We start from the raw sequence: 26,414 nt of genomic DNA, 5'->3' as shown, positions 1-26,414 counted from the left end.
GACAGTTTGATTAATATGTGTCTTGGCGTATTTCTCCTTGGATTTATCCTGTATGGGACTCTCTGTGCTTCCTGGACTTGATTAACTATTTCCTTTCCCATATTAGGGAAGTTTTCAACTATAATCTCTTCAAATATTTTCTCAGTCCCTTTCTTTTTCTCTTCTTCTTCTGGAACCCCTATAATTCGAATGTTGGTACGTTTAATGTTGTCCCAGAGGTCTCTGAGACTGTCCTCAGTTCTTTTCATTCTTTTTTCTTTATTCTGCTCTGCAGTAGTTATTTCCACTATTTTATCTTTCAGGTCACTTATCCGTTCTTCTGCCTCAGTTATTCTGCTATTGATCCCATCTAGAGTACTTTTAATTTCATTTATTGTGTTGTTCATCGTTGCTTGTTTCATCTTTAGTTCTTCTAGGTCCTTGTTAACTGATTCTTGCATTTTGTCCATTCTATTGTCCATTCTATCTCCAAGATTTCGGATCAACCTTACTATCATTATTTTGAATTCTTTTTCAGGTAGACTGCCTATTTCCTCTTCATTTGTTAGGTCTGATGGGTTTTTATCTTGCTCCTTCATCTGCGGTGTGTTTTTCTGTCTTTTCATTTTGCTTATCTTACTGTGTTTGGGGTCTCCCTTTTTGCAGGCTGAAGGTTCGTAGTTCATGGTGTTTTTTGTGTCTGTCCCCAGTGGCTAAGGTTGGTTCAGTGGGTTGTGTAGGCTTCCTGGTGGAGGGTACTAGTGCCTGTGTTCTGGTGGATGAGGCTAGATCTTGTCTTTCTGGTGGGCAGGTCCACGTCTGGTGGTGTGTTTTGGGGTGTCTGTAGACTTATTATGATTTTGGGCCGCCTCTCTGCTAATGGGTGGGGTTGTGTTCCTGTCTTGCTAGTTGTTTGGCATAGGATGTCCAGCACTGTAGCTTGCTGGTCGTTGAGTGAAGCTGGGTGCTGGCGTTGAGATGGAGATCTCTCGGAAATTTTTGCTGTTTGATATTATGTGCAGCTGGGAGGTCTCTTGTGGATCAGTGTCCTGAAGTTGGCTCTCCCACCTCAGAGGCACAGCACTGACTCCTGGCTGCAGCACCAAGAGCCTTTCATCCACAGGGCTCCTTAATTTGGGATGATTGGTTGTCTATTCAGGTATTCCACAGATGCAGGGTACATCAAGTTGATTGTGGAGCTTTAATCCGCTGCTTCTGATGCTGCTGGGAGAGATTTCCCTTTCTCTTCTTTGTTCGCACAGCTCCCAGGGGCTCAGCTTTGGATTTAGCCCCGCCTGTGCGTGTAGGTCGGCCGGAGGGCGTCTGTTCTTTGCTCAGACAGGACGGGGTTAAAGGAGCCGCTGATTCGGAGGCTCTGGGTCACTCAGGCCCGGGGGTAGGGAGGGGCACGGAGTGTGGGGCGGGCCTGCGGCGGCAGAGGCCGGCGAGAAGTTGCAGCCTGAGGCGCGCCTGTGCGTTCTCCCGGGGGAGTTGTCCCTGGATCCCGGGACCCTGGCAGTGGCGGGCTGCACAGGCTCCCCGGAAGGGCGTGTGGCTAGTGACCTGTGTTCGCACACAGGCCTCCCGGTGGCGGCAGCAGCGGCCCTAGCGTCTCATGTCTGTCTCTGGGCTCCGCACTTTTAGCCGCGGCTCGCGCCCGTCCCTGGAGCTCTCTCAAGCAGCGTTCTTAATCCCCTCTCCTCGTGCACCAGGAAACAAAGAGGGACGTAAAAGTCTCTTGCCTCTTCGGCAGTTCCAGACTTCTCCCCGGACTCTCTCCCGGCCAGCCGCGGCGCACTAACGCCCTGCAGGCTGTGTTCACGCCGCCAACCTCAGTCCTCTCCCGGCGCTCCGACAAAAGCCGGAGCCTCAGCTCCCAGTCCCGCCCGCCCCGGCGGGCGAGCAGACAAGCCTCTCGGCTGGCGAGTTCCGGTCGGCCCGATCCTCTGCGCTGGAATCTGTCCGCTTTGTCCTCCGCACCCCTGTTGCTGTGCTCTCCTCCGCGGCTCCCAAGCTCCCCCACTCCGCCTCCCGAAGCCTCCACCCGCGAAGGGGCTTCCTAGTGTGTGGACACTTTTCCTCCTTCACAGCTCTCTCCCGCTGGTGCAGGACCCGTCCCTATCCTTTTGTCTCTGTTTAGTTTTTTCTTTTGCCCTACCCAGGTACGTGGGGGGTTTCTTGCCTTTTGGGAGGTCTGAGGTCTTCTGCCAGCGTTCAGTAGATGCTCTGTAGGAGTTGTTCCATGCGTAGATGTATTTCTGGTGTATGTGTGGGGAGGAACGTGATCTCCGCGTCTTACTCTTCCGCCATCTTCCCGGAAGTCTCTCCATTTTTTAATAGGGACAAAATATCCGTAACATAAAATGATCCATTTTAACCATTTTAGGCGTCCAGTCCACTGGCATTAAGTACATCCACACTGTTGTGCTACCATCACCACCATCCATCTCCAGCACATTTTCACCCTCACAAATTGAATCTCTAAACACTAACTTAAACACTAAGTGTCCATTTCGCCCTCCCCCAGCCCCTGGGAACCACCATTCTATTTTCGGTCTCTATGAATTTGACTACTCTAGGGACCTCGTAGAAGTGAAATCACACCAGATTTGTTCTTTTGTGTGTCTGTTTTTTTCACTCAGCATGCTGTCTTCAATGCTCATCCATGTCACAGCATCTGTCAGAATTTCATTCCTTCTTAAGGCTCAGTAATATTCCATGGTGTGGATGTACCACATTTTGTTTATCCATTCATCTCTTGATGGACATTTGGGTTGTTTCCCTGCTTCTGTCCTTGAGCTACCTGCATTTGTTTTTCCATGGTCTTGTACTTTTAATCTAAAGCCTTGTCAACCACAGTATTTGGACTGGGTGGAAAGGTTCAGGTCTGATCAGTGGATTTATTTCTCCCAAATTATTTTCAGATTGTTCTCAGAGGGAGGCAACTTTTCTTCTGAAGAAATTGACTCACTGTGTCATCGACTGGAGAAGGAAGCTGCCCGGATAGAGTTTGTTGAAAATTTAATCATGATCAGGATGGAGAAGATGGAGAGCGAGTACCTGGACCAGGTGAGCAGGCCCCACCATGACCTCTAGCCAGGCTCCCGTCATACCCGCTTACAAGGTGGTTGCCTTGCTCACTGCCTGATAGGCTGGTCAAGCCCCCTTTCCAACCATTAGCTGAGCCTGTCCCCCTCTGCTTCTAAAGTCCAAAAGTTCCAAATTAAGCCCCACTCCTTTACTCTTTCTCTTTCTTTAAGGCTAATGATATCATCAACAAGTTTGAAAGTAAATTCCATAACCTGTCTGTGGACCTTATTTTCATAGAGAAAATCCAGCGGTTGCTGACAAATCTGCAAGTGAAAATCAAGTGCGAGGTAGGACAGATTCATTCTTCCTCTGCCCCATGGGACTTGATGTTTATCACACACACCTGCATGCCAGGCACTGTCCCAGGTGCTGGGGATACTGGTGTGGTCTCTGCCCCATGGGACTTGCACTCCAGCCCGGAAGTCAGAGATTAAATCGTAATAGTTTCTAACATCCACTGAGTTATGCACCATGCAGCCTGCCAGTGGGCTTATTTTGATTAACTGTGTGAGTCCTCACAAGAGCTGTGTGAGGCAAGTACCGTTCTTATCCCCATTTTAGAGATAAGGAAACTGAGGCAGAGAGTCATTAAGTGACTTAGGGCAAGAACACAGAGTTCTTAAATGGTGGAGCCAAAATGTGAACCCAGGTCTGACTGACACCAGAAATTCAGGCCTTAGACATGCCAGGCCATCTGGGCTACAGAGGCCATGAGGGCTGTGTGAGGTGCGTGGGGATGTAGAGGAGAGGATTTCACCTGGACTAGGAAAGTGGTGTTTCCCAAGGCTTGATGGCGAAGGAAGAGCCAGCCAGGCAGGAGGGTGGGGAGCAGTGTCCTGGAGAGATTGTGAAAAAAATCCTGGGAAGCTAGAGCCAAGGGGAGAGAGAGCTCGAGCAGGAAAAAGTGGGGAGCAATGAGGCTGGAGCGGGGGCCGGGTCAGCAGGGCCGTGTGAGCTGGGCTCCTGGTGCTGGAGTGAGGGTCAGGGCAGTGGGGACAAGGGAAGGGTGCTATTTACTAGAATTTTTTAAGCTGTATAATCTTGAAAAGTTTCTTCAAAAACATCACTTGATGGTTTCTCTCTCCCTAATGTGTTGCCATTTTTACTTAACCATTCCTTTTTGGAGGAACATCTGGTGGGTTTCACTTATAATATACACAATGGTGTGTTAGACATGCTTGCACTGGAAACTCTGATGGTGTCCATAGGGTGCCTCCCAGAGCTGGAATTACTGGGTTAGAGCATGAATGTTTTAAGGCTCTTTGTACTTTCCAGGTGGCTTGTACAGACATCCCCTCACCAATAGGGCATGAGTGTGTCCCTCCTAACGCCCTCAACCAGTACTGCAGGTCACCAGTTTTATTTTTAAAACTTACTATTTGACAGTAAAAAAAAGTCCTTTAAATTTGCATTGATCGAGTTTCTGATATGACTGTGCATTGTTCCCCCTGAGTTCATTTTTTCGGTACTTAATCCACCTCTCAGATAATGATTTGCGGAACATTTTCTTGATCAAAATAAGTATTCTAGAAACAAATCTCAGAACCTCTGGTTTTTCTAGGTTGCAAAATCCAATTTGCAAACAGATGGATTAAATTCTTCTCTGGAGCAGCTTCAAAGCAAGGTGCAAATGTGCCAAAGCTCAAGGGGAGATGAAAAAGTAAGTGCTCAGTGGATACTAAGTTATGAATAGTAAAGATGCATCAGGCCAGAATCGTAGACTGGAAATAAACTTACGTCTGTGGTCAAGATTTCTCCACCTCCAGCGGGGCCTCTGAGCCTTCCTACTTAACCCCTGTTTTATTCAATGGAATTAAGGACGAGAAGAGAAACCAGCCATTGCCCCCGGCCCCTAGCACCTCCCAGGCAGGCATCTTGAGGCCAGTGAGCACAGGGGCTTGAGTCTGGCCTCCCTCCCCCTCTGATGTCACCAGGCCGCCCTCCCTGTAATTGGAACGCAGCCCTGGATGAATAACAGAGGCAGGACTCTGCCCTCTGAACAACCACCTTTTGTTCGATTTTCCTTTTGTTTTGACCATTGCACATAAATTGGTTACTTCCATTTTCTGTGTATAAGCTGTGAAAAGTCCAAATTGGAGCAAAGTCTGGGAGAAGCGAGGTTCCAGGTGCCTGCCAGGCCCTGACCAGCGTAGCGAGTCTCTGCGTGCTTACATTGTTGACTTGCTTGTTTTTCTGCCTCTAGTGCATGTCTCTGTCCCTTGTGCCACCTGCACCCTGGTCACTCCAAGTAATCTTTTCTCCACAGTTCAGCCAGGCACTCGAGAACCAGATGTCCTGGCCAGGGGTTCTGTCTTCCATTTCAGTGACTAAGTTGAGGTTTTATTGTTATTAGCACTGAGAGGACATTTATTTTTCTATCTTTACTGCTTTTTCTTGCATAGTTACATGTGCTTGGTGAAAAAAGTTCGAACATCCACAAAGCACAGAGTGGAGGTCCCGTGTACCTCTTGTGTTCTCGTGCAGATGTTTCTACACATACATGGGGGGAGCAGGGGAAAACCAGCTTAATCTGCTGTGACTGCTTCAGCAGGCCCTTTAGGGACAGCTCTCTCTCTTCAGAGCAGAAGCATTTGCTCTCCCACATTTCCTCACTTCCTATCTGATGTGTCAGGGCAGTGGGCAGGGTAGCAGGGGGCTTGCACAGACCCTGGCATGGGGTGGGGAGCATTTGCTTGAGCGGGCGGGTGGTCCTGTGTTGGCGGAGGACACTGGTTGGACTCTCCTGCCGGGTGGTCATCAGGAGGCGGAAGCAATGCATCAGATGCTCGGTGAAGGCAGTGGGGACCAGGGAAGGGTGTGCCCAGGGCCGTGTGCTCAGTGCCACGTTAAAGAAGACCTTCTGGCTGCTGGGTGCAGAAAGGCAGGGAGGCAGGTAGGAATGAGGCAGAGTGCCAAGACCGAATAGTGTCACCACTCGAGACTCCAGCAGGGACATGTTCCAATCCCGGGGTTGAGCGGCGGGGGAATGGGCGGGATTCAGGGTGCATTGGAAATGAAGGGAGTGGGAAGAGGCCAAGGCGCCACCTGGCCTGGGTCATCCATTAGGTCAGTGAGCCATTCAGGGAGCAATGAGTGGGGACCACTGAGCGCTGTGCGTGCTGCTTGGGGAAGGTGAACATCCTCACGGGTGCTTCCCTGCCCCCTGCAAGGTATGGTCTGTGGGATTGTTGCTCTAAGGGGTCATGTATTTGACGTATTCGATCTGATAGCCAGATCACCCTCCAGAAAGGCTGTGGCCATTTCCCGCCTACACGCCCTCGCCATCTTGGGCCGAATATTTCCTTCTACACGTAGAGCATTAGAACTAGAAGAGATCCGAAGGAACATACTGTGTCCCCATCACACTGACGGGGAGACTAAGTAGAACAAGCTTAAATCATTTGCCCAGAGCAAACCCCTAGAACCAGGAGTAGAACTCCCGATGCCCCATCAGGGAAGGATCCACTGCTGCAGTGGAGCCACCTGAGAGAGCCAGCCCAGGGCTCCCCACTCCCACAGGGCCCTCCCTGCAAGTGAGGGGCCTCCATGGAGCCAAGAGGTGTCCTTGCCAGCCAGCCGGTTCCTGCAGTTCACATGGAGTCAGCCTGCCTGCCCGCAGCCTGCTTCCTGTGGCTTTTTTCCTCCATGTTCGCACTAGATAGTGACCACAGAAGACCTCCTTGGCCTTGTTCGAACTTGGAAAGAAAAACTGAGCTCGAGGATTCAGTATCTCAACTGCAAGCTGAACATGGTATCTGTGACTCAAGTGGTCCTTACCGTAAGGAACGGGATGGGGTGGCCATGGGGAAGAGCGGCTGAACTGTTGGGTCCGGGCGTCCAGGAAACCCGCAGGGCTCAGCACAGCCCAAGGCAAGAAGATCTCCCAGGCCACTGCTGGAAGTCAGGCCTGCTGGGATGCCTTGGAAAGGCCACAGGCTGTGGAGTCAGATCTGGGTTCCAATCCCAGATGGGTCACTTCCCTGCACTGGTCTCTTAGGAGACCCCTCGCCTCCTGGCAGCACCTCCTCCCGCCATCAGGGCCCACCAGCTCTCAGGGCAGCCTCACCTCTCAGCCTCTTCCTTCCCACCCGCTGCCGTGAGCAGCTACCGGCTTCTCTCCACCCCACCCCCATGGCCTTGTCCAACCCCCCATCTCTTGCCCACGTGGCTGCCCTTATCCTCTCACTTCCCCCATGATCCATTCCCAGAGCTGCAGCCAGACCTCATGTTGGACAAGGCCAGTCTTCCCGTGTCACTCTCCTGCCCTTGGGACAAAATCCAGACCTTTTACCTAGACCTGCGCAGCAGCCTCCTCCAAGGTCTGCCCTCCACGGGCACTTCATTTCTCTGGCCCCGTAAGAGGCCTCTTCCCCCAGGCCTTCTCTCACCCCCTGGTTTTGGTGGCATGTCCCACTTCCCCATGAGCCCACAGACCATGCAGTGAGGTCTCCCTTTTAGGAGCCGTCTCCCCTAGACGGTGTGCCCCAAGAGGGCAGAACCTGTCACCCTCACCCCACCCTCTCTCACCAAGCTTTAAACACCAGAGGCGCTCAACCAGCTGCCAGAAGGGCTGTGACAGAGCCAATGGGAGCATAAGCGGACACCCCTCAAGTTCTGCTCTGGCCACCCTCAGGCCCTGCCTCACACTGCCATGCTCTGAACCAGCCCTTCCTTCTTTGGGGAGGCTCTTCCCGCTGTGCCACTAGCGCTAAGCTTCCATCACGCCATCAGTACTGCACCCCACAAGGTGAAACTTAGGAGTCCAGCTGGAGTCCTTCCCTTACAGTGCTTACAGTCTAGCACTGAGCCAAGATGCAGGATAAAATAGGGAAGAGTTCACCTAAGCACTCGTGGTGGGCCACCACTCCCACCCTTTCTCTAAGGTCCAACTCGAGGTGGAGGTGGCCACTCACTCATCCACGTACTCATTCACTCACTTGTCCATTGGTCAGAAACACCGCCTGGGCACATGTACGGGTGGCCTTACAGGTCCATGACCCTCAGCCTCAGGGAAGACGCTGGAACTTCCCCTTCATAACACTGGCCCCATTTTTTTTTTTTTTTTTTTTTTTTGCGGTATGTGGGCCTCTCACTGTTGTGGCCTCTCCCGTTGCGGAGCACAGGCTCCGGACACGCAGGCTCAACGGCCATGGCTCACGGGCCCGGCCGCTCCGCAGCATGTGGGATCTTCCCGGACTGGGGCACAAACCTGTGTCCCCTGCATCGGCAGGCGGACTCTCAACCACTGCGCCACCAGGGAAGCCCTGGCCCCATTTTTGACCATTTATTTGTGGTCAAATAAATGTCTTGTCTCTCTGACCAGACTGTAAGCTCCATGAGGGTAAGGGTCACATGTGGCCTCTTCATCCTGTGTCCCATACCCAGGTAGAGGCTTGCAGAAAGCAGGCACTCAAGAAACATTTTTGAAGCATGCACGTGTGAATGAATGAATGAATGAATAGTCCTCTAAGGTAGATATGATCACTGCTACTTCACGGAAGGGAAAAGGGAGGCTCAAAGAGGTCAGGCAGCTGGCCTCCAGCCACAGCACCTGGGCAAGGTGGTGCTGGGACGGGAACCCAGCCTGCCTGCCTGCCTGCCACCCACACAATTGGGCCCTGATCTTTGGCCTTCAGGACAACATCTTGACCAACCTGGTGGTAGAGAGTGACATCCTGGTGTCTTCAGAAGCCCATGAAGAAGAGGCCAAGGTAGACATTGTCACCCCCGAGTCCTTCACCCAGCCAAGCCGCATGGGGAAGTCCCTGATTGAAGACCCAGCTGTGGAGGTGGTCAGGAGGATCCTGCAGTGAGTGGCCTGGGTGTGCACAGTGGGGCCCTGAGCCTTCGGGAGCCAGCCCCCATGTGAGCCCACCCTTGACAGCTGTGACCTTATGCGGGGGCTTCTCCTCTCAAAGCCTCAGCTTCCTCTTCTGAAGTGGGGCTCATGATTGGGCAGACTCACGTGGCATCGTGGGCTAACTGGGATGGTGCCCAGTGCCTGGCCTGAGCCGTGCTTGTGGTCACTGGGGAAAAGCTCACATCCTTTCCTTTGGTTTCAGATTTCCTGACTCCAAATGTCCAACCCAGCAGTGTGACAAAGAGCGGTCCCAAACAGGTAGAGGCAAACAGGTCTCAGGGCACCGGTGATGGGGCAGCTGGTGGTGCCACCCGGCCCCACCTCACCTTGGATTCTCTGTTCTTGTCCTGGGTGCTCGTCACCCAAAGGCTTGAAGCGACTGCGGAGCCGGGTAGACAACTCCGTGAAGAAGGGCTTGTCCACTGCCAGTGCCACCTTGGCAGCGAGGTAGAAAAGCTAGGCTGCCTGCGATCTCCCCGCCTCAGACCCCACCCCGCCACCCTTTACCAGACCATGTCCTCAGAGTGCACCTCCTGTGCTCACAGCCCTGACACTCCAAGGGACCCCACAAGGGGCCGGCTTTGACACCGGCTTTAGACTGGTCTGTGCTCACCCCTGCCCAGTGGCTTGGCTCACATGGCCTCCCACCCTGAGAACCTGTCCGGGAGTTGGGTGGTTTTCCACGGTATTGTTTGGGTTCCTGGATTGCCGCTAGAAATAGCGATCTGTCCTCCTGCGAGTCTGACTTCCACAAGCCGGCTTCCTGAGTTATTTATTGTAGCTAAGGGGTTGGTGTCCTAGGCAGGTTGTTGCAGCTTATGGGCCAGAGTTCTCTACTTATATATGGTCCAGCTGTTGTCCATTTGTATATTCAGTCTCTCAGTGGTTACCAATGAAGTACATGTTGCTAGGGCTACCAGATAAAAATTCAGGATGCCCAGTTAAATTTGAATTTCAGATGAACAACACGTAATATTTTTAATATTATATATGTGTGTCCCAAATATCGCTTGGGATGTTCACTAAAAATTTCTCATTGCTTATATGAAATTTGAGCTCTTTTTAAAAATTTATTGTTGTATAGTTGATTTACAGTGTTGTATTAAGAAATTCAAGTTTAACTCGTATTTTTATTTGAAAATTTGGCAACCCTACATGTGGCTCAACCTAGTTTTCTTTGGGTCCTCACCACAGAAAAGGATACAGATTTCTGGGCCCGAGCACCTCTGTCCCTTGACCACTCTCGGCAGCCTTGTGTGGGTTTTAGTGGTCAGGGCTCCAGCCCCGCGATAAGGCTGTCTCCAGAGCTGCCGAGCGGGAGGGAGCATCTCGAAGCGCGGGGCCGCACAGGCAGGCCCGGGGTGGGGGGGGCTCACGCGGGCTCAGGTCTGCCTGTGTTCATCTCCAGCCTCCAGAGCACTGACACACCTTTGCCCCACAGCATCACACGGTACACCAAGCCCAACAGACTAGATAGAAAGTACCAGGTGCTCGGAGACAAGCCACCTCCTCCGGCGGAGTAAGTGTCAATGCCATGTCCTTTAACTCCATTTTAACCTGTCATCTTTGTCAGGGGGCAGCTAAATCTAACTCAGCTAAGGGAAATGGGAAGTAGGGGGCAGAGCAGGAGAGGTCGGCATGGGGATGGGTAAGAGTCAAGATTGGTTTGTCTCAGCCTAACTCACCTAAATTTATTGAGAGATAGTTCCACCAAATTTAGACGTTCACCAAGAAGCCATTCTTCTTTCCTTTGAACAATAAGTTCATTTCTATTCAGTCACCTTTTGTTCCTTAAGGGCCAGCTGAACCGTCTACTGAGACTTGGTAGTAGGGCAACCAGTCAAGGGGCTTTCTAGACGTTGGGCCTGAAGCACCCAGAGGGGCCCACTCGGGAGTAGCTCCTGGCATTCCAGTTGCCCATCACCCCACTCCAGCTGGCAGGGCTTCTTTGGATCCTGGAGGAAAAGCCAGCTACAGAACAACCTCGAGTCCCAACAGGGACCTAGATAGTCAGGTTTCAGCTCTCAGTGGGGAGTTGTAGGCAGATATTGGAGGAGACTAGAAGAATTGAGATTTGGTAAGAACTGACAAAACGTACATGACAGCGAGATCCGTGCCAGTTTCCAGGGAGGTCACAAAACCTCAAAGCCAATGAATAGGGGTAGAATCTACTAATCACGAGAGAGTGCTATAGTTTCCCACTGAAACATAAAATTTATGTCGCCCTTCTTTTTGATTCTTGTTTACAAAACAAGTCTGGTCTCATTAGCTTTGCCTGATTATTTACATAAGTGCAGCAGGCGTGGTGACTGACCACCTAAACTTTTTACGTTTGCGTCGCTGGAACTTTTCAAAAAGAATCTCAGATTAGACTCTTAAAAGCCTCTTGAAGCCAAAAAGGCGAGTCAGATTTCACCTGCAGTACCTATAGATTTGGGTGAAAGCCTCTCTTCTTGAGGTCCCCACAGTACCTTCAGGTTTTCCTTACTCACCTGTGAGGCTGGGAACCTCATTAGCCAGATGCCAGGTGGGTTTTCCCAAGAGGGCTCTGAAGCACTGTCTCCATCAAGTCAACCTTAGTTTCTTGAAACTGTTTGGTCACGTCTGATCCTATGCATCGTTGTCCATATGACATTTCAGTCAAAGCCTTGGTTATACATCAATGTTTCCAGTTACGTCCTGTTACAAGGAGGACAGCTTTTTGTGGAATTCACACAAATAATTATATTGCCATAAAATAAGTAAACTTAACAAGAGTTTCCGAATTCTAGAGTGCATATGAGCGGGTGAAACATCCAACCTCTTTCAAATTAGCCCTTTTTCCTCTTTAGCCTCAGGCAGTTGCTTTCAGGAGTTCCTCTGTCCCTTGAGAGCCCTGATGGGGACAGGACGCCTGAATTTAGGTCAAGCGACCGTAGGGAGTTGAGGGCTGGAGTGGGAAAGGAGAGGTCTGGCAGGGTGGACAGAGAGACAGGCGAGGTAGGGCTATGAAGGGGTCATATCAAAGGAAGCCAGGGAACTGAAGGGAAGGTGGAAGGTGGCAAAAGGAGGAAGAAGGAGCATAGGCGTGGTGGGGGAGAGAGGTCTTGGGGGGGTCTCCCCTCCAGTTTGGGGAGATCTTGTTTCCCCAAGAAGCCAATGAGGTTCCAAATTATCCTTAGTAAAATCACGCCAGGGTCATGAATCCCACAGTGGAAAAGTATTTGGGAAAATATAGTGAAAGCATGCAGAGGAGCCTAATGTTTGCTCGAGGGGAGAGTCTTTGTCAAGGTCAACAGACAGCAAATTACTTTTCCAGAAAGCAGTCAGGAAAGGTATAGTGAAGGCCATAAGTTTATGCCTTTTGTGCAGGTCTGTGGGTCCCTCTACCAAGGAAACCATGTATGAAGAAGAAAACGCTTGCATGATAAACCATATGCAATACTTTTTATCCCAGTTAAAAATGGGAAAAAAACCCTAAAGGTCCAAAAATGGGGGATTGTAAACCACGGTGCATACATACTCGATGGTGTCACACAGCCATTTAAAATGATATCATAATGTAGGGGGAACACTTTTAAGTGTGCAGAATGTAAAATGCCCATGAACCTAGCTCCAGACCAATTTAAAAATAAGCAGAAGGAAATACAGTAAAATGTTAGCATTAATTTTTTTCTTCTTGCTTTTCAGTTTATTTCTAATATTCTTTAATTATGATGAATGAATTTTTAAATGAAAGATCACATGAGTAATATACATGTATTTTAGAAAATGCCAAAACTGATGTGTGTGTAAAGCAGTCACTGCATCACTTTATAGAAACTGTGCAAAAATAGCTGTCCTACAGGTACCTGCAGTTCTAACACATCTGTCCCTTATTTCAGTCTTAACTGTTTAGACAGTTGACCTAACCGACAGGAATATTCACTGGATCTGTGCAGGTTTGTTCAGTAAAGACCTCGTGTGCGCACAGTCAACCCAAAGGCCAGAGGTACCAGAAAGAGGATGTTTGGTCCTACAGGCAGTCTTGCTCGTTCGACTAATATTTATAAGAAATCATTCTTTCTTCCCTCAACCAAGACTGAGGCACTGATAGGTGCAGGCACTGTGATGGGACAGGGGATTCCATGGTGAACAAAAACAGACACACAGTGTGTGTCCTGGTGGACTTTACCAGGTGCTGGGAGAGATGGGGCTAATGTCCAGTCACACAGATCAGTCCCCAGTCCCCCTGTGGGGAGTGCTGTAAAGCTGAGGGCCACGAGGGCATTGGAACAAGGCAGTCAGGAATCACCGCTGAGCCAGGATCTATGGAAGAGCAGGAACAAACGTGACCAAGAGGAAAATTGGTGTTCCCTGGAGAGGAATCAGTGTGAGCAATGGCCCTGGGGCAGGAATGAGTAATTACAAGAAGTGATGAAGAAAAAAGAGAACAGAGACACTTGGAAGCTGCCAAGCTCAGCTTGTCACATGCAAGAGGCATTCAACTAGATGAACAGAAATATTAGGTGGGGACATGCTTGGGCATCCCGAGCTGTCCAACTCCAGTTCTGGCTGGGCTGCTGAGTACTCAGAATGTTCAGTCCCTTTGGCTTTGTCCACACCGTTTAGTGTGATTAGACAAGGCCTCTCAGGGATCTGTCTCCTGTGTGTTGCAGGGATTTTAAAGGCATCATCCTGAGCCTCCTCTGGGAGAGCAACGAGCACCTGCTGACCATGGTGGAGGTGAGGCTCTACCTGCCCCTTTGCCATCCGCTGGTCACACGTCCCCAGTGGGCTCTGCCTCCTGCCTTCTGCTGATAATGGCCTTTGGGTGAAACTGAACAAAGGGGACTGCAGCCCTCATGACTACAGTACCCAGCTTCTGTCACCTCATGTGCTGTCTTTCATCCTAGAAATTCAAGCTCATCCATTCATTTACCCATTTGTTCAGCCACCAACCGTTTCTTGGCTACTGTGTGTCAGATACTGGGTGTGCCAAGAGGAACAAGCCCCGTCTCTGTCCCTGAGAGGCCGGCACCCAGCAGAGGATGACAGACACGGTGGCACTACAGAGGGATGGGTGGGGCCGTGGGAGCAGGGGGCCTCTAGTAGAAGCGACCCAGGGCTCCGGTCCAGTGCACCCCACACAGGGGTGTCTGTGTGCTTCCTGTCTGCCTCCCCCTGGGCTGTGAGTCTTCAGAGAAGAGCTCTGGGTCATCCGTATTAGTGGCCCAGCTTGGCGCTTCAGAGAAAGCTCTCGGCCTGGTGGGTGGAAGACCCATTTTAGTCTTGAAAGATACCTAGAATTATACCATTGGCTCGCTCATGCCTCGCACAGCCCTGGGATACTGACAGTGGTGACAAGGACAGACAGGGAGGAGGAGCAACCCTGGCGGAGAGGACAGCAGTAGAGAAGGCCAGGGGGTGAGGAGAGCACAGTGGAGGATGCCAAGATGCTGAGCCAGAGCCCCCTGGGGAGGGGCCTGGCACCCACACTTTCAACCCTTTCCTGCAGGAGTTTTACCACAAAGACAAGCACTCAATCACCAGGCCCGACTGCATGTACGGAACCTTTGACCAGTGCGCAGAGAACATCTGCAGGAAGATCCTGGTGTACCACAGCCAGGCTGACGAGTACCACAACTCCTGCCTCATAGGTGGGTGTGGCCAGCAGATGGGCTGCAGGCCAGTGGGGTTGGGGGCACAGAGCCTCTCACGGCCTGAATGCTACCTTCCTGACCTGGAGGTCACTGGGGAGGCAAAGGAGCCTCCCTGTGAAAAGCTGACATCTTACAATTAGGTAAAAACCTTGATCAGATTTAACTGGGGAGAAACAACAATGCCAAAAAAAATTCACTTTTCTCGAGAAATATGGTGATTTGTATCACTAAAAATGTTTCACTCATTCAATAGATATTTTTTACAGCTTTATTGAAACATTCACTTAATGAATTTAATACATTTAATTTTATTTAATTTTAATGTATTAAAATACATTGAATTGTACACTTTACACCCATTCAGTGGCTTTTAATATAGTCATAGAGTTGTGCAACCATCACCACTGTGAATTTTAGAACCCACTGTCCCTCCATCACATCCCCAGCCGTAAACAACCGCTACTTTCTGTCTCTCTAGATGTTCCTACCTGGGCTTTCACATGAATGGAGTCATGCAGTATTATTTGTTCATTCGGTGATGGACATTTGGTTGTTTCCACCTTTTAGCAATTATGGTTGCTGCTGCTGCAAACGTTCACGTGCATGTTGTGTGTGGATGTGTGATTTCATTTCTCTTGGGTTTATAACTAGGAGGAGAATTGCTGGGTCATATGGTGCCTCTGTGTTTAATCATTTGAAAAATCCTTCCACAGTGCCTACTGTATGCCTGGCCTGTGCTGGGTTTGGGCTATGATGAACTGGATAGACATAGCCTCCTAGAGAATAGGGACATGAAAAGAGGCAGGCAGGATACATCTTGCCATTTATGTTTATTATAACAACCTAAAGGGAGCTGTGAAAACACACCCATAGGTCCCGCCCCCGTTCCTGTTTCTCCATGTCCACAGCTATGTGTGTTTTGTGCAGTCATAAGTCCTGATTATTTCTGCTTGTAAGGCAGGGAACCTGAGGGCCCATCACAGACCTTCTGTGTTGGTTGAGGGGCAGCACAGGTAGAAGAGGGAGAGGATTAGGGGACGGCCAGACCTGGGGTCAAGACCCAGCACCGCCATCTCCCAGCCATATGACCTTGACCGAGTCACCTTCTCTTGCCTGTAAATGGAGACAAGGATAATGCCCACCATGCAAGGCTTTTTTGAGGATTAAGCCCCTCACAGCCCTGCCATATGCAGGGGAAATCATCAGCAGTGGCTCTCATTACTGTAGCTGTAGAATGACGAAGGGAAACTACGGGCAGCATTTTGTTTCTCTAGCTCAGTGTTTCCCCATGTGAACTCTGTGGGATCCCATCCTATGTGATCTTCCTCAAAAGAGAGGTTCCCTGGTCAAATGGGTTTGAGAAATGCTGCAGATTATGTCCCTCTCGGGCAGATTGACAGTTCACATTAAATGAAGACTTCCATTTCCTTCAGGGAGTCCAGTATCCTGACCAACTCTCCCACTGAAAACATGTAAAAATCCTGGATATAAAACTTTTGCGGTAAACTTTTAAATGCATGGATGAGCTAGCTATAAAGTAAGAAACATACAGGGCTCCAAGATTAAGTGAGAATAGGAAATCAGAGATAAATTGAGCAGTGACTCTGGCTAGTGCCACGAGGGCTTTGCTGACTCCCAGGTCCACTTGAGCCTCTGTTTTCATGGCCTCCAGGACACTGGGAACAGAGACCAAGCACCAGACGACCCAAGGTGGGCAGTCTGAAAGGGCACAAGCCACAGAAAACTGGGTCTCCACAGGGCTCCCTCTGCATAGTAAGGAGAATGAGACAGAAACCATATCCCCTCCTCCCCCAGTGACTAGAAGGAAACTGTCTTGTTATAAGCCGTGGCACTGGATAAAGAAGAAGAAAAACTCCAATGAAAATCCGTAACTATAAGCCAGCTCTTATGTGGTGTTTAAACCTGAAGTCACACTTAGATAAACCTAAATTCAACTTTGTGTTTGTGGATCATCCATAAGACCTGTAGCTGATACCTTAGCTTAAAATGATTTTGAGTCAGTCATGCCCAGATGCTTGTTTAGTAGAGATACTACAAATCCTCTCCAGAAAAGCCCACCTTCCGTTCAGGCCTCCAGGGATTCCCACAAATAAAATGCCCAGAATAAGAGTTCACCGCAGGGCTTCCCTGGTGGCGCAGTGGTTGAGAGTCCGCCTGCCGATACAGGGGACGCGGGTTCGTGCCCTGGTCCGGGAAGATCCCACATGCTGCGGAGTGGCTGGGCCCGTGAGCCATGGTCGCTGAGCCTGTGCGTCCGGAGCCTGTGCTCCGCAACGGGAGAGGCCACAACAGTGAGAGGCCCGCGTACCGCAAAAGAAAAAAGAGTTCACCGTAAAACACACACACACACACACAGAAAAAGGCACCTTGAGCACGAGGCAGCAGAATGAGACCAGTAAAGACTTCAGATATTGAATGTATCAGACACAGAATATAAAATAATGTATTTATTTAGAGTTAAATAAAAGAGGAAATTGGAAACATGAGTGAGGAGCAAAAGACTATTAAAATGGCCAAGTAAATATGAAAGAGAACCAAATCAAACTTCTATATTGGAAAAATAAATCATTGAAATTTTAAACTTATGAATGGCTTTAATACCAAAGAAAATAACCAAAATGCAGCACAGAAAAACAAAGAAATGGAAATACGGGAGAGAGGCGGAGAGAGATGGAAGAAAGGGTAGGTCTGGCGTGCAGCTATTTAGACGTCTAGAGGGAGAGGAGGAGACTTAGGGTCAAGGCAATATTTGAAGAGAGAATGGATGAGACAGAACTGCTGAAAGATGCAGTGCATTTTAAAAGCACTGGAAAGTCCTGCAGAGAGTAGAAAAGAAGTCCTTTGAACTTGTTTAGTCCAGTACTTTTAATGCTGGTTTGACCACAGGACCCCTTTTGATGGAATAACTATTACCACATTGTAGACCAAGCCTTTGTCTTTGGGAAGCCGCTTTGAGCCTTTGTTGGAGAGATTGCTGCAGCAACTTGCCTCTGCTCTGTGCTCACCCCTGGTCCCCCACCCCCAATTCCTACAGAATTACGGGCCCAGATGAGGAGATTTGAGGAGCTATTGCCCCAGGTGTGTTGGCTGGTGATGGAAAATTTCAAGGAGCACCACTGGAAAAAATATTGCACCTCCACCAAAGAGATCCGGGGACAGTTCTCGAATTATCAGGAACAGCTGGAGAGAAGGAAGGTGGGGCCCCCCGGACCAGCCCCCTCCTCTCCAGGACCAGAGGCCCTGGGAGTTCAGAAACGGAGGTGGGGCGTCGGCAGAACTGAGTCCCAGGGAAGGACATGGGCCAGGCTTGGGATTGTTGGATGGGGGTGAGGGACACTAGGCACTGGAGAGACGAGAGCTGAGCCAACAGCTCCTTCATAGAAGGCCTTCAGCACGCTCCTCGTTGGATGTAACCTTTAGGTCAGCTGGTTCTATGGGGCTGTGGCCATTGAGATCAACAGTAATTGTCCACATGGTCCTTCGAACCATGGGACGTGGATGCTATTGATTTTATTGGACTGAAACCCTGACTGTTCTGGGGCAGATGCTCAGCTCTCCCACTTCTTAACCCTTGGAGTCAGCTCCAGCCATGCCCCTGTCTTCCCTCCTCAGCCGCTCCTCTGCCACTCCTCAGCCCTTCACACACCCAGGTCAGTGCACACATCAGTCTGGCCGTGGCCATAATTGGCAGAGGACATAGGCCAGTGACTTTTTGGTCCTGACCTCAAGACCAGGTCAAAAAACCTACTGATTTCTGGATTTTCTGAAGGATGAAAATGCCCAGAAGCTCCACCCAAATCTTGGACACCCCGCACGTCTCCAAGAAATGGAGTCTCTGTGTCAAGTGGAAGAGAAAAGGCAGGAAGATTTGGACACCTTGATTGCGGTGACCAGGGAACAGCTGGAGGTCAGTAGTGCCATCCACTCCATGTCTAGATGCTGAGGGCTACACTGCCCTCCGGAGGTCACCCCCACTGACAGCCCAGCAACAGCACTGAGCACGGCCCTTTGCTGACACCCTCGCCAAAGCAGGGTATGAAAGCAGGCGGGTGTCATAGGTGGAGATGGTCTTTATTGGCCGTTGTAACTTGCATTTTTTAATTTCTAACTTAATTAATTACTAATGAGAACTTCTTTTCCAAGATCCATGTCAAGTTTTATTTCCTCTTTAGTAAATTGTCTATGTCTGTCCCTTGGCCATTTCAGAATCATTGCCTATCTTCAAACCAAGTCCCCTCTAGGGAGAGGCCTCCTGGGGAAGACCAGATGCCTGTTAACTTGGACACAGTTGACACGTGGCCCTGGTCTTGTCTCACATGCTGCTCCCCAAATCCTCCCTCAGCCTGTCTTAGGAGACCAGTTCCTCTCCCTGCAGCACCGTGTTCCCCATGTTTCCTCCAGGAGTTCATCCGGAAGTACAGCCGGTTTTTCATAGCCAGCTTGGCCACCTTCACTGAGAAGTTCCTGCTGCAGTTGGATGAGGTGGTCACCATTGACGATGTCCAGGTTGCAAGTATGTGCGCCACCGGCCTTGTGCCCTGGCCCCAGGGGGTGTGACACAGGGTGATGGGCCTGGGGTGGGGTGGGGGGGCCGTCCGCTTTCCCCCAACTCCCCCAGAATGAAAATACATTCTCTATGGAGGGGACTGATGAATTTTTGTTTGTTTTAATTAAAACTCTCTTGAGTTTTTAAACTCCTTGAAAGCAAATCCCAAATGAATCAAAGATTATATATAAAAAATGAAATCCTAATGCTAAATATTTTCATAATCTTGGGGTAGGGACAGCTTTCCTAACTGTGAGAGCCAGAAGCCATAAAGGAATGGCTGGTACTTCTCTGTGGCCAAAGCAAAAACAAGGAAAAATGTCAAAATATGGAAAGACGAACCAGAAACTGCAAAAATATTCCTAATAACTAATAGGCCAGAGAATGGCCTAATATCCCTGTGGTGTAAAGAACTCTAACAGGCCAAATTTGTAAAAAGAGATAGAGAACAAACATGCAATTCAAAAGGCCAATAAATTTAAAAGATGCTTGACTTCACCAAGGATGAAAAATGTGAATATAAACATTATTAAGATATCATTTCTCGCCAATAACCTGGCAAGGCTTTTAAGTTCAGTGACAGCCAGCACTGGTGAGGCTGTCAGGAAGCCTGAGCACCACAGAGCCTCTCAGAGAAGTGTACGTCCACCCCACTCTCTTGGAGAACACTCTGTTGTCGGTGCCTTCAAAGTCCTGAGTGTGTGTGCATTTGACCTAGCCGTTCTAACCCTGGGAATTTATCCAACAGAAATACGTGCATACTTTTTCAAAGATATATTTTCAAGCAGATTCTTCACAACACTGCTTGAAATTGCAAAGAACTGGAAACAATGTTAATACCTACATATAGAGGATTGGGTAAATAAATTATGGTCCAGATGTAGGAGGGAGTACTGTGCAGCTAGCTGTTCAAGTGGGTGTGGTAGGTCTCTATGTGCCAACCAGAAAGTCCTGAAGGAACACTGTCACAGGAAAAAGCAAGGTGACCATTATACCTACCTATGATACTATTAAAAAAACACATATGTGATATAAACAGGCACCCCGCATATATGTAAATGAGTCTGTGTGAGATACAGACAGAGACAGAGAATGAGAGCAACAGAGCCTGAGAGACAGGTACCAGACTGTTGATGACCATCTCTGGTAAGTGGGGCTGTGAGAGATTTCTAAAATCTTTTCTTTTTCCCCGTTAGGTGATGTTTAAATTTTTTATAATGTGCACCAATTACTTTTATAACTATACAAAGATTCAAATCAGATATTAAATATTATCCATTTATCACTAATCTATTAAGTAAATAAATATATTATTTTTATATTTTTAAGTTTTCATTAGACAGACAATGAATATTTCTTACAGTAAAATGAGAAATTCAATATGAGTTACAAAGAAAGAGAAGAACATAGTCATTCTACCCAGAAATAAGTGTCCTTAACACTGGCTGTCCTCCTCGTTATTTCCCTTCGGGCACAGGCCTGTGTGGATATCAGCGGGGGGATGGGAGGATGGATCACAAGTGTGTGCTCTTTTGTAAGCTAATTTCCCCTTGGGCGGACGCTGGGCAAGCCAGTCACCACCTCCTTGAGCACTTTCAGTTGCTGTGCATCGTATGTTACTGATTAGTTCCCTGCTGGTGCACATCGGGCCACGTCCAGCTTTTCGCTCCTGTAATCGTGCTGAAGGGAACGTCTGCATCCATATTTCTCTGTTTCGGGGCAACAGATTCCTAGAAGTGGACTTTCTAGGTCAAAATGTATATGAATTTCGAGGCGTTGGTCACTTTCCAGTGTTGGGGCTCTCTTTGGCAAATGTGAGCCTGGTTTGGGAGAGCAGAGCCTGCAGAGACCCTGGGGTTCACACTTGAGGGAGAACAGGCGAGAGGAGCCGGCAGGGAGGCAGCCTCGGTAACTTGGAGGGAACCGCCAGGCCAGGGAGACCCCCTGCACCAGGTCTACAGGAGCCTCTCCTGCTCTGAGCCAAGCAGCCTGGCCCTGCCATCCATGCAGACCAGGGTGCAGAGGGCTGCTCACCGCGTGGACGGAGCCCCTTTCTCTTCACGTCAAAGGGCAGGTCAGTGAGCCGGACGTGAGAGGGACAACATTGAATGTATGCATTCCAGGAGAAATTCTTAGTTCAGGACCCATCTGAGCTAGTATAAGCCAAAGAAGGCTCTACAAAGCATATTCGGGGGCTCACAGGAGCTGCAAGAAAGTCAGAGCATCATTCTGAGGGCTTTGGAGCTGGGAACCATGCCCAAACCATACCTCTCATCCTCCAGCTTTGACCCCCTTGCCATCTCCTCGGCCCCCACCTATGAACCTGGTGCATTTGGCTTCTGTTTGGGAGGGGCCTCTGCCTCCTGCCTGAGACTCCAAGTGGGGAAGAGGGGAGCGAGCCCTCATTTCTCTAAATGTAAGGTCGGGGGTCCCCTTGATCTCAGGCTGTGGGTGAGGCCGCTGTCAGTAACCTGTCTCTTGCCTGCCAGAGATGGAGCCCCCGAAACAGAAAACATCAATCCTAATACGGAGGAAACTCAACGGGCTCTCCCTGGAGGAAGAGAGTGAGAAGCCCCTGATTGAACGAGGGAGCAGGTGAGAGCCGAGAGCAGGGAGTAATACCACAAATGGCTGTATTTGCTGGGGGTGGTGCAGTGGAATGGTTAGGGCCACGAGCTCTGACGTCAAACAAACCTGGTAATCTTGGGAAGGCATTGTGTCCTAAGCCTGTTTCCTCATCTGTGAAATGGGCATGGCAGCCTACCTTACATGATATTATGAAGAGAAAGTTCAATGAGATTGTACTTGGAGTGCCCCGGCACATACTAAGAGCTCAGCAGGTATTAGTTCATGTGATAAGGACCCACAAAGGGGCCCCCCCAAAAAATAGAGGCCTGTCCCAGTGTGGGGCACATTCTCAGATTGCTGGTGACACTGTGATCCACTACGGCTGTCCATCCTGTATGACAAGAGCTACCAAAATGCTTGTCCCCTGTGACCCAAGAATGTTACTCTGGAAGAAGTAAGGCAGCGATTTGCCCAGCTAAGTTGTCAGCACTGGTTTTATAGCAGAATAGGAAAAGCAGGCCAGGAACTGATGACTGCCACCTCGCTGGCCAATTGATGAGGAAACTGAGACCCAGAAAAGGGAAACATCTAGAGGTGTGGGATTCCCCTTCCCCATGCAGAACCCAACTGTGTATACACATGGATTTAAACTGTATGAAAATGCAAAAAAGAACTTGACGAAGCTTAATGTTAAGTGCTCAGTAAGGTTTTTCCTTTTCTTTTTTTAACATGTTTATTGGAGTATAATTGCTTTACAATGGTGTGTTAGTTTCTGCTGTATAACAAAGTGAATCAGCTATACATATACCTATATCCCCATATCTCCTCCCTCTTGCGTCTCCCTCCCACCCTCCCTATCCCACCCCTCTAGGTGGTCACAAATCACCGAGCTGATCTCCCTGTACTATGCGGCTGCTTCCCACTAGCTATCTATTTTACATTTGGTAGTGTATATATGTCCACGCCACTCTCTCACTTCCATTCTCTACGTCTGTGTCTTTATTCCTGTCTTGCCCCTAGGTTCTTTAGAACCTTTTTTTTTTTTTTTTTTAGATTCCATATATATGTGTTAACATACAGTATTTGTTTTTCTCTTTCTGACTTACTTCACTCTGTATGACAGACTCTAGGTCCATCCACCTCACTACAAATAACTCAATTTCGTTTCTTTTTATGGCTGAGTAATATTCCATTATATATATGTGCCGCATCTTCTTTATCCATTCATCTGTCATGGACACTTAGGTTGCTTCCATGTCCTGGCTATTGTAAATAGAGCTGCAATGAACATTGTGGTACATGACTCTTTTTGAATTATGGTTTTCTCAGGGTATATGCCCAGTAGTGGGATTGCTGGGCCATATGGTAGTTCTATTTTTAGTTTTTTAAGGAACCTCCATACTGTTCTCCATAGTGGCTGTATCAATTTACATTCCCACCAACAGTGCAAGAGGATTCCCTTTTCTCCACACCCTCTCCAGCATTTATTGTTTCTAGATTTTTTGATGATGGCCATTCTGACCGGTGTGAGATGATACCTCATTGTAGTTTTGATTTGCATTTCTCTAATGATTAGTGATGTTGAGCATCCTTTCATGTGTTTGTTGACAATCTGTATATCTTCTTTGTAGAAATGTCTATTTAGGTCTTCTGTCCATTTTTGGATTGGATTGTTTGTTTTTTGATATTGAGCTGCATGAGTTGCTTGTAAATTTTGAAGATTAGTCCTTTGTCAGTTGCTTCGTTTGCAAATATCTTCTCCCATTCTGAGGGTTGGCTTTTCCTCTTGTTTATGGTTTCCTTTGCTGTGCAAAAGCTTTTAAGTTTCATTAGGTCCCATTTGTTTATTATCAGGGTTTTTCTTTTAATTAGACGTTTAAAGCATGATAATTTTTTTTTTTTAAATGCTAACCTTTTTCACCAGGGATGAAGGGTGCACTGTGAATGATGAAGATAAGCCTGTAGGACTTTTCATGCATGTTTGTTTGTAGGAAGTGGCCAGGAATCAAACCCACTGAAGTCACCATCCAACACAAGATTCTCCTCCAGAAAACACCATCAATCACCACCACCAAAACGACCCTGGGCCACCTGGCATCTGTGGAAGCTCGAGATGCTATCTATTTGGTGAGTGGAGAGACAGGGTGGGGTGGGTGCACCCCAGGGAACGCAGGGCAGCTCGGTGTGGCTGCCTTGGGAAGGAGGGAGCTTGCTATCACCAGGTGCCCTGTCATTTGGTCCATGGAGCAGATGACACACCTCAGGGTGCCCCAGGGCACAGTGTCAGCACTGGGAACAGCCAATGTTCTTAAGCACCAGCGCGTGAGCCACAGGTCGTGTCCAGTCCCAATGATAGCTCGGGTCTGATGGTGTGAGCCCCAGTGCTGTAGGAGCCCAGCCGAGAGACACCACACCCAGACTTGGGTGGGGGTGTGTGTGTGAAGGAAGGCTTTCCGAGGAACAGTTGAGACAGAGTGAGGGGACAAAGTAGTCAGAGGCATGGAGGCCATGGGAGCAGCGGGTGACAATGGGTGGAATAAGGGACAGTTCCTGAGCACCTGCTGCAGTTTCTGTTCTCGACGTGAGCCTTCTCATTGGATCCTTGTAACAAGCCCATGAAGAAGGTAGAATTGTCCCCATGTTGCTGCTGAGGACACTGAGACTTAAAGAAGTGTGTCCCCTCTATGGCACTGCAGAGTGGCAGAGCGAGGATTTGAACCCAGTGCCTGTTAGACCCCATGGGGCCTGCCTGAAGAGGAGGCTGCACCCAGAGGCCTCCTGCGGGACCTCTCGGCTCTGAAGATGTGTGGACCTTTGTTCCTGGTGCCCCAGAGAGAAACCTCGTCCTGAGATATGCTGACCCCAGTATTTGGAGAGCCCTCAGTTCCCAGGCCACCGTGCTAAGACCCAGGCAGAGGGGGCAACTCTGCTGCCAAGTTCAGTGAGGGCTCAGGCCTAGTGGGCTCAGCCTCTCGAGGAAGCCAGGACCCCTGAGCTCCAAGGAGGCTACAGTGTGGGATGGTGATTAAGAAGGAGGGCAGAGTGCAGAATCAGATAGAGCAGGGTCCTAGTCCCTGCTCAGCCTCTTTCTAGCTAAATAACCCCAGGCAAGGTTGTGAGCCTCAGTTTCCCAATCTGTAAAATGGGGGAAATAACCGGGCCTGCCTGACGGGTTATTGGGCAAAGTAATGAGAAATGACCTGTGGAACTCTTGCCGGTGCCTGGAGTGGGTTCAAAGCTAACTGGCAGCAGGTCACAGTGTTCGTCTAGGGCACAGAGCCCAGAAGCCCTTCCTCACGTGGCTTCCTCCCGCTGCTTGCTCCCAGAAATATTTAGCGTCATTGGAAGAGGAGTTGAAGAAGATCCAGGATGACAGCACACTGCAGGTGAAGGAGGCTCAGCGCTGGAAGGACAGCTGGAAGCGCTCTGTGCACACCATCCAGGACCTGTACTTGTGACACCCTCAACCCACTCCCAATAAAGGCTTATTTTGTGTGGACTCTTCATCCATCCACCCACCCTTCTTCCTTCCATCCATCCATCCTTCCATCCATCCATCCATCCATCTCTGCTCTATGCCCAGCGCTGTACCTTCACAGTGACCAGGACACGTTGTGGTCCCTGCCCACATGGAGATCACTTCCAATGAGGAACACAGAGGTGAAAGGGGGAATTCCACACGGTCAGCTAGGACGGCGGATAACAGGAATGGTTAACTTAAAATAGAGATCGATACTTCAGAGGAAATAACTTCCAAAAGGCATGCTGGGCACTTCATCTTGGAAAATTAAAACTTATGGGAAAGAGTATATTGCGCATTTAACAAAACGTGAGTTTTAACGGCAGCTATGCGCTGATTCCCGGACCCAATAAAGACTCCATCCAGTGTTGGCTGGGTGTCTGGCAATTGTCTGGCCAATTATAAGATTTTGGCAGAAATCTTCTAGGCCTCTTTAACTTTACTAAGGGTCTCTTTAGTCCTGTGAGACTCAGATCACTGTCTTTGGAAACCTGCATCCTGCCGTCTTCCTTGTCCTCTTTCTCTTCTTCTTTGATTGCAACACGGCCTCACTGTGCCAGCAGCTCTCTGTGCCCTATGGACACAGGCGGCTCTGGCTCCTTCCTCCACTTCCTGAGCTTCTGCTGCTTCTACACAGTTTGAATGTTAGCGTTGCCTCAGTCTGAGTTTCCACGTGCTTTATCTCTTAACGACTCGATGAGGTAGGTATTGCCCGCGTTTTACAGTTGTAGAAGCTCAAGTCCAGGAGGTCAAGGCAACCCACTCAAAGTGACACAGGCAATGCAGAACCTCAGCAGAGTTCGGGTTCCCCAGAAGTGGACAAGGACTTGGAGGCAAGTCGTTTGTTTTGGAGATGATTCCCAGAAGCATGAGTGAGGACATAGGGAAAGGGAGCCTGGAAGGAGAAAAGCCACTGAGGGGGCTTTGAGGAGTGGCCCCTGCTATGGGTGAGCAGGCTCCACCTCGCTGGAAAACAGCCTCCCACCTGACCTGACTGTCAGCGCAGGTAGAGAATTGCCCGGCATTATTGCTGCCACACTGCCCCTTGTGCCAGTTTTTGGGACAGGAACCTCCCATGGTGCCAGACACGCCCTCAGGCAGGGGGTCTCAAGGGATGCTGGCTGGAAACCAGCTCCCCAGCTGCAGGTGAATCAGGTGGGCCAAGGGGATATGAGCGCAGCAGCAGCAGCGTCACTGCCGCAGGTTTCC

The 26,414-nt window shown here is 49.4% G+C and overlaps 1 protein-coding gene across 5 annotated transcripts in view; it reads left to right on the top strand.

Moving 5' to 3' along the window:
- Positions 1 to 25,344, top strand: part of CCDC180 (coiled-coil domain containing 180) — a 58,877-nt gene extending 33,533 nt beyond the window's left edge. The window contains exons 22-37 of one of the 5 annotated variants that reach the window (XM_030829773.2): positions 2,904 to 3,048; positions 3,240 to 3,356; positions 4,631 to 4,729; positions 6,728 to 6,847; positions 8,706 to 8,878; positions 9,132 to 9,187; positions 9,298 to 9,376; positions 10,371 to 10,448; positions 13,567 to 13,633; positions 14,406 to 14,547; positions 17,606 to 17,766; positions 18,341 to 18,478; positions 18,973 to 19,084; positions 21,607 to 21,712; positions 23,677 to 23,812; positions 25,012 to 25,344. In XM_030829773.2, the coding sequence (XP_030685633.1) occupies positions 2,904 to 3,048; positions 3,240 to 3,356; positions 4,631 to 4,729; positions 6,728 to 6,847; positions 8,706 to 8,878; positions 9,132 to 9,187; positions 9,298 to 9,376; positions 10,371 to 10,448; positions 13,567 to 13,633; positions 14,406 to 14,547; positions 17,606 to 17,766; positions 18,341 to 18,478; positions 18,973 to 19,084; positions 21,607 to 21,712; positions 23,677 to 23,812; positions 25,012 to 25,143 (1,861 nt within the window). In that variant the 3' untranslated portion in view covers positions 25,144 to 25,344. Of the gene's footprint in view, positions 1 to 2,903; positions 3,049 to 3,239; positions 3,357 to 4,630; positions 4,730 to 6,727; positions 6,848 to 8,705; positions 8,879 to 9,131; positions 9,188 to 9,297; positions 9,377 to 10,370; positions 10,449 to 13,566; positions 13,634 to 14,405; positions 14,548 to 17,605; positions 17,767 to 18,340; positions 18,479 to 18,972; positions 19,085 to 21,606; positions 21,713 to 23,676; positions 23,813 to 25,011 lie in introns of those variants that run through there. The other 4 variants (XM_060300727.1, XR_009564278.1, XM_060300728.1 and 1 more) reach the window with 4 other exon arrangements.
- Positions 25,345 to 26,414: the final 1,070 nt, after the last annotated feature.

The sequence above is a fragment of the Globicephala melas genome, chromosome 6 (genome assembly GCF_963455315.2).
Source record: "Globicephala melas chromosome 6, mGloMel1.2, whole genome shotgun sequence".
NCBI classification, from domain to species: domain Eukaryota; kingdom Metazoa; phylum Chordata; class Mammalia; order Artiodactyla; family Delphinidae; genus Globicephala; species Globicephala melas.
The sequence above is the reverse complement of the archived record's forward strand: the minus strand, read 5'-3'. Positions and strand labels throughout refer to the sequence as shown.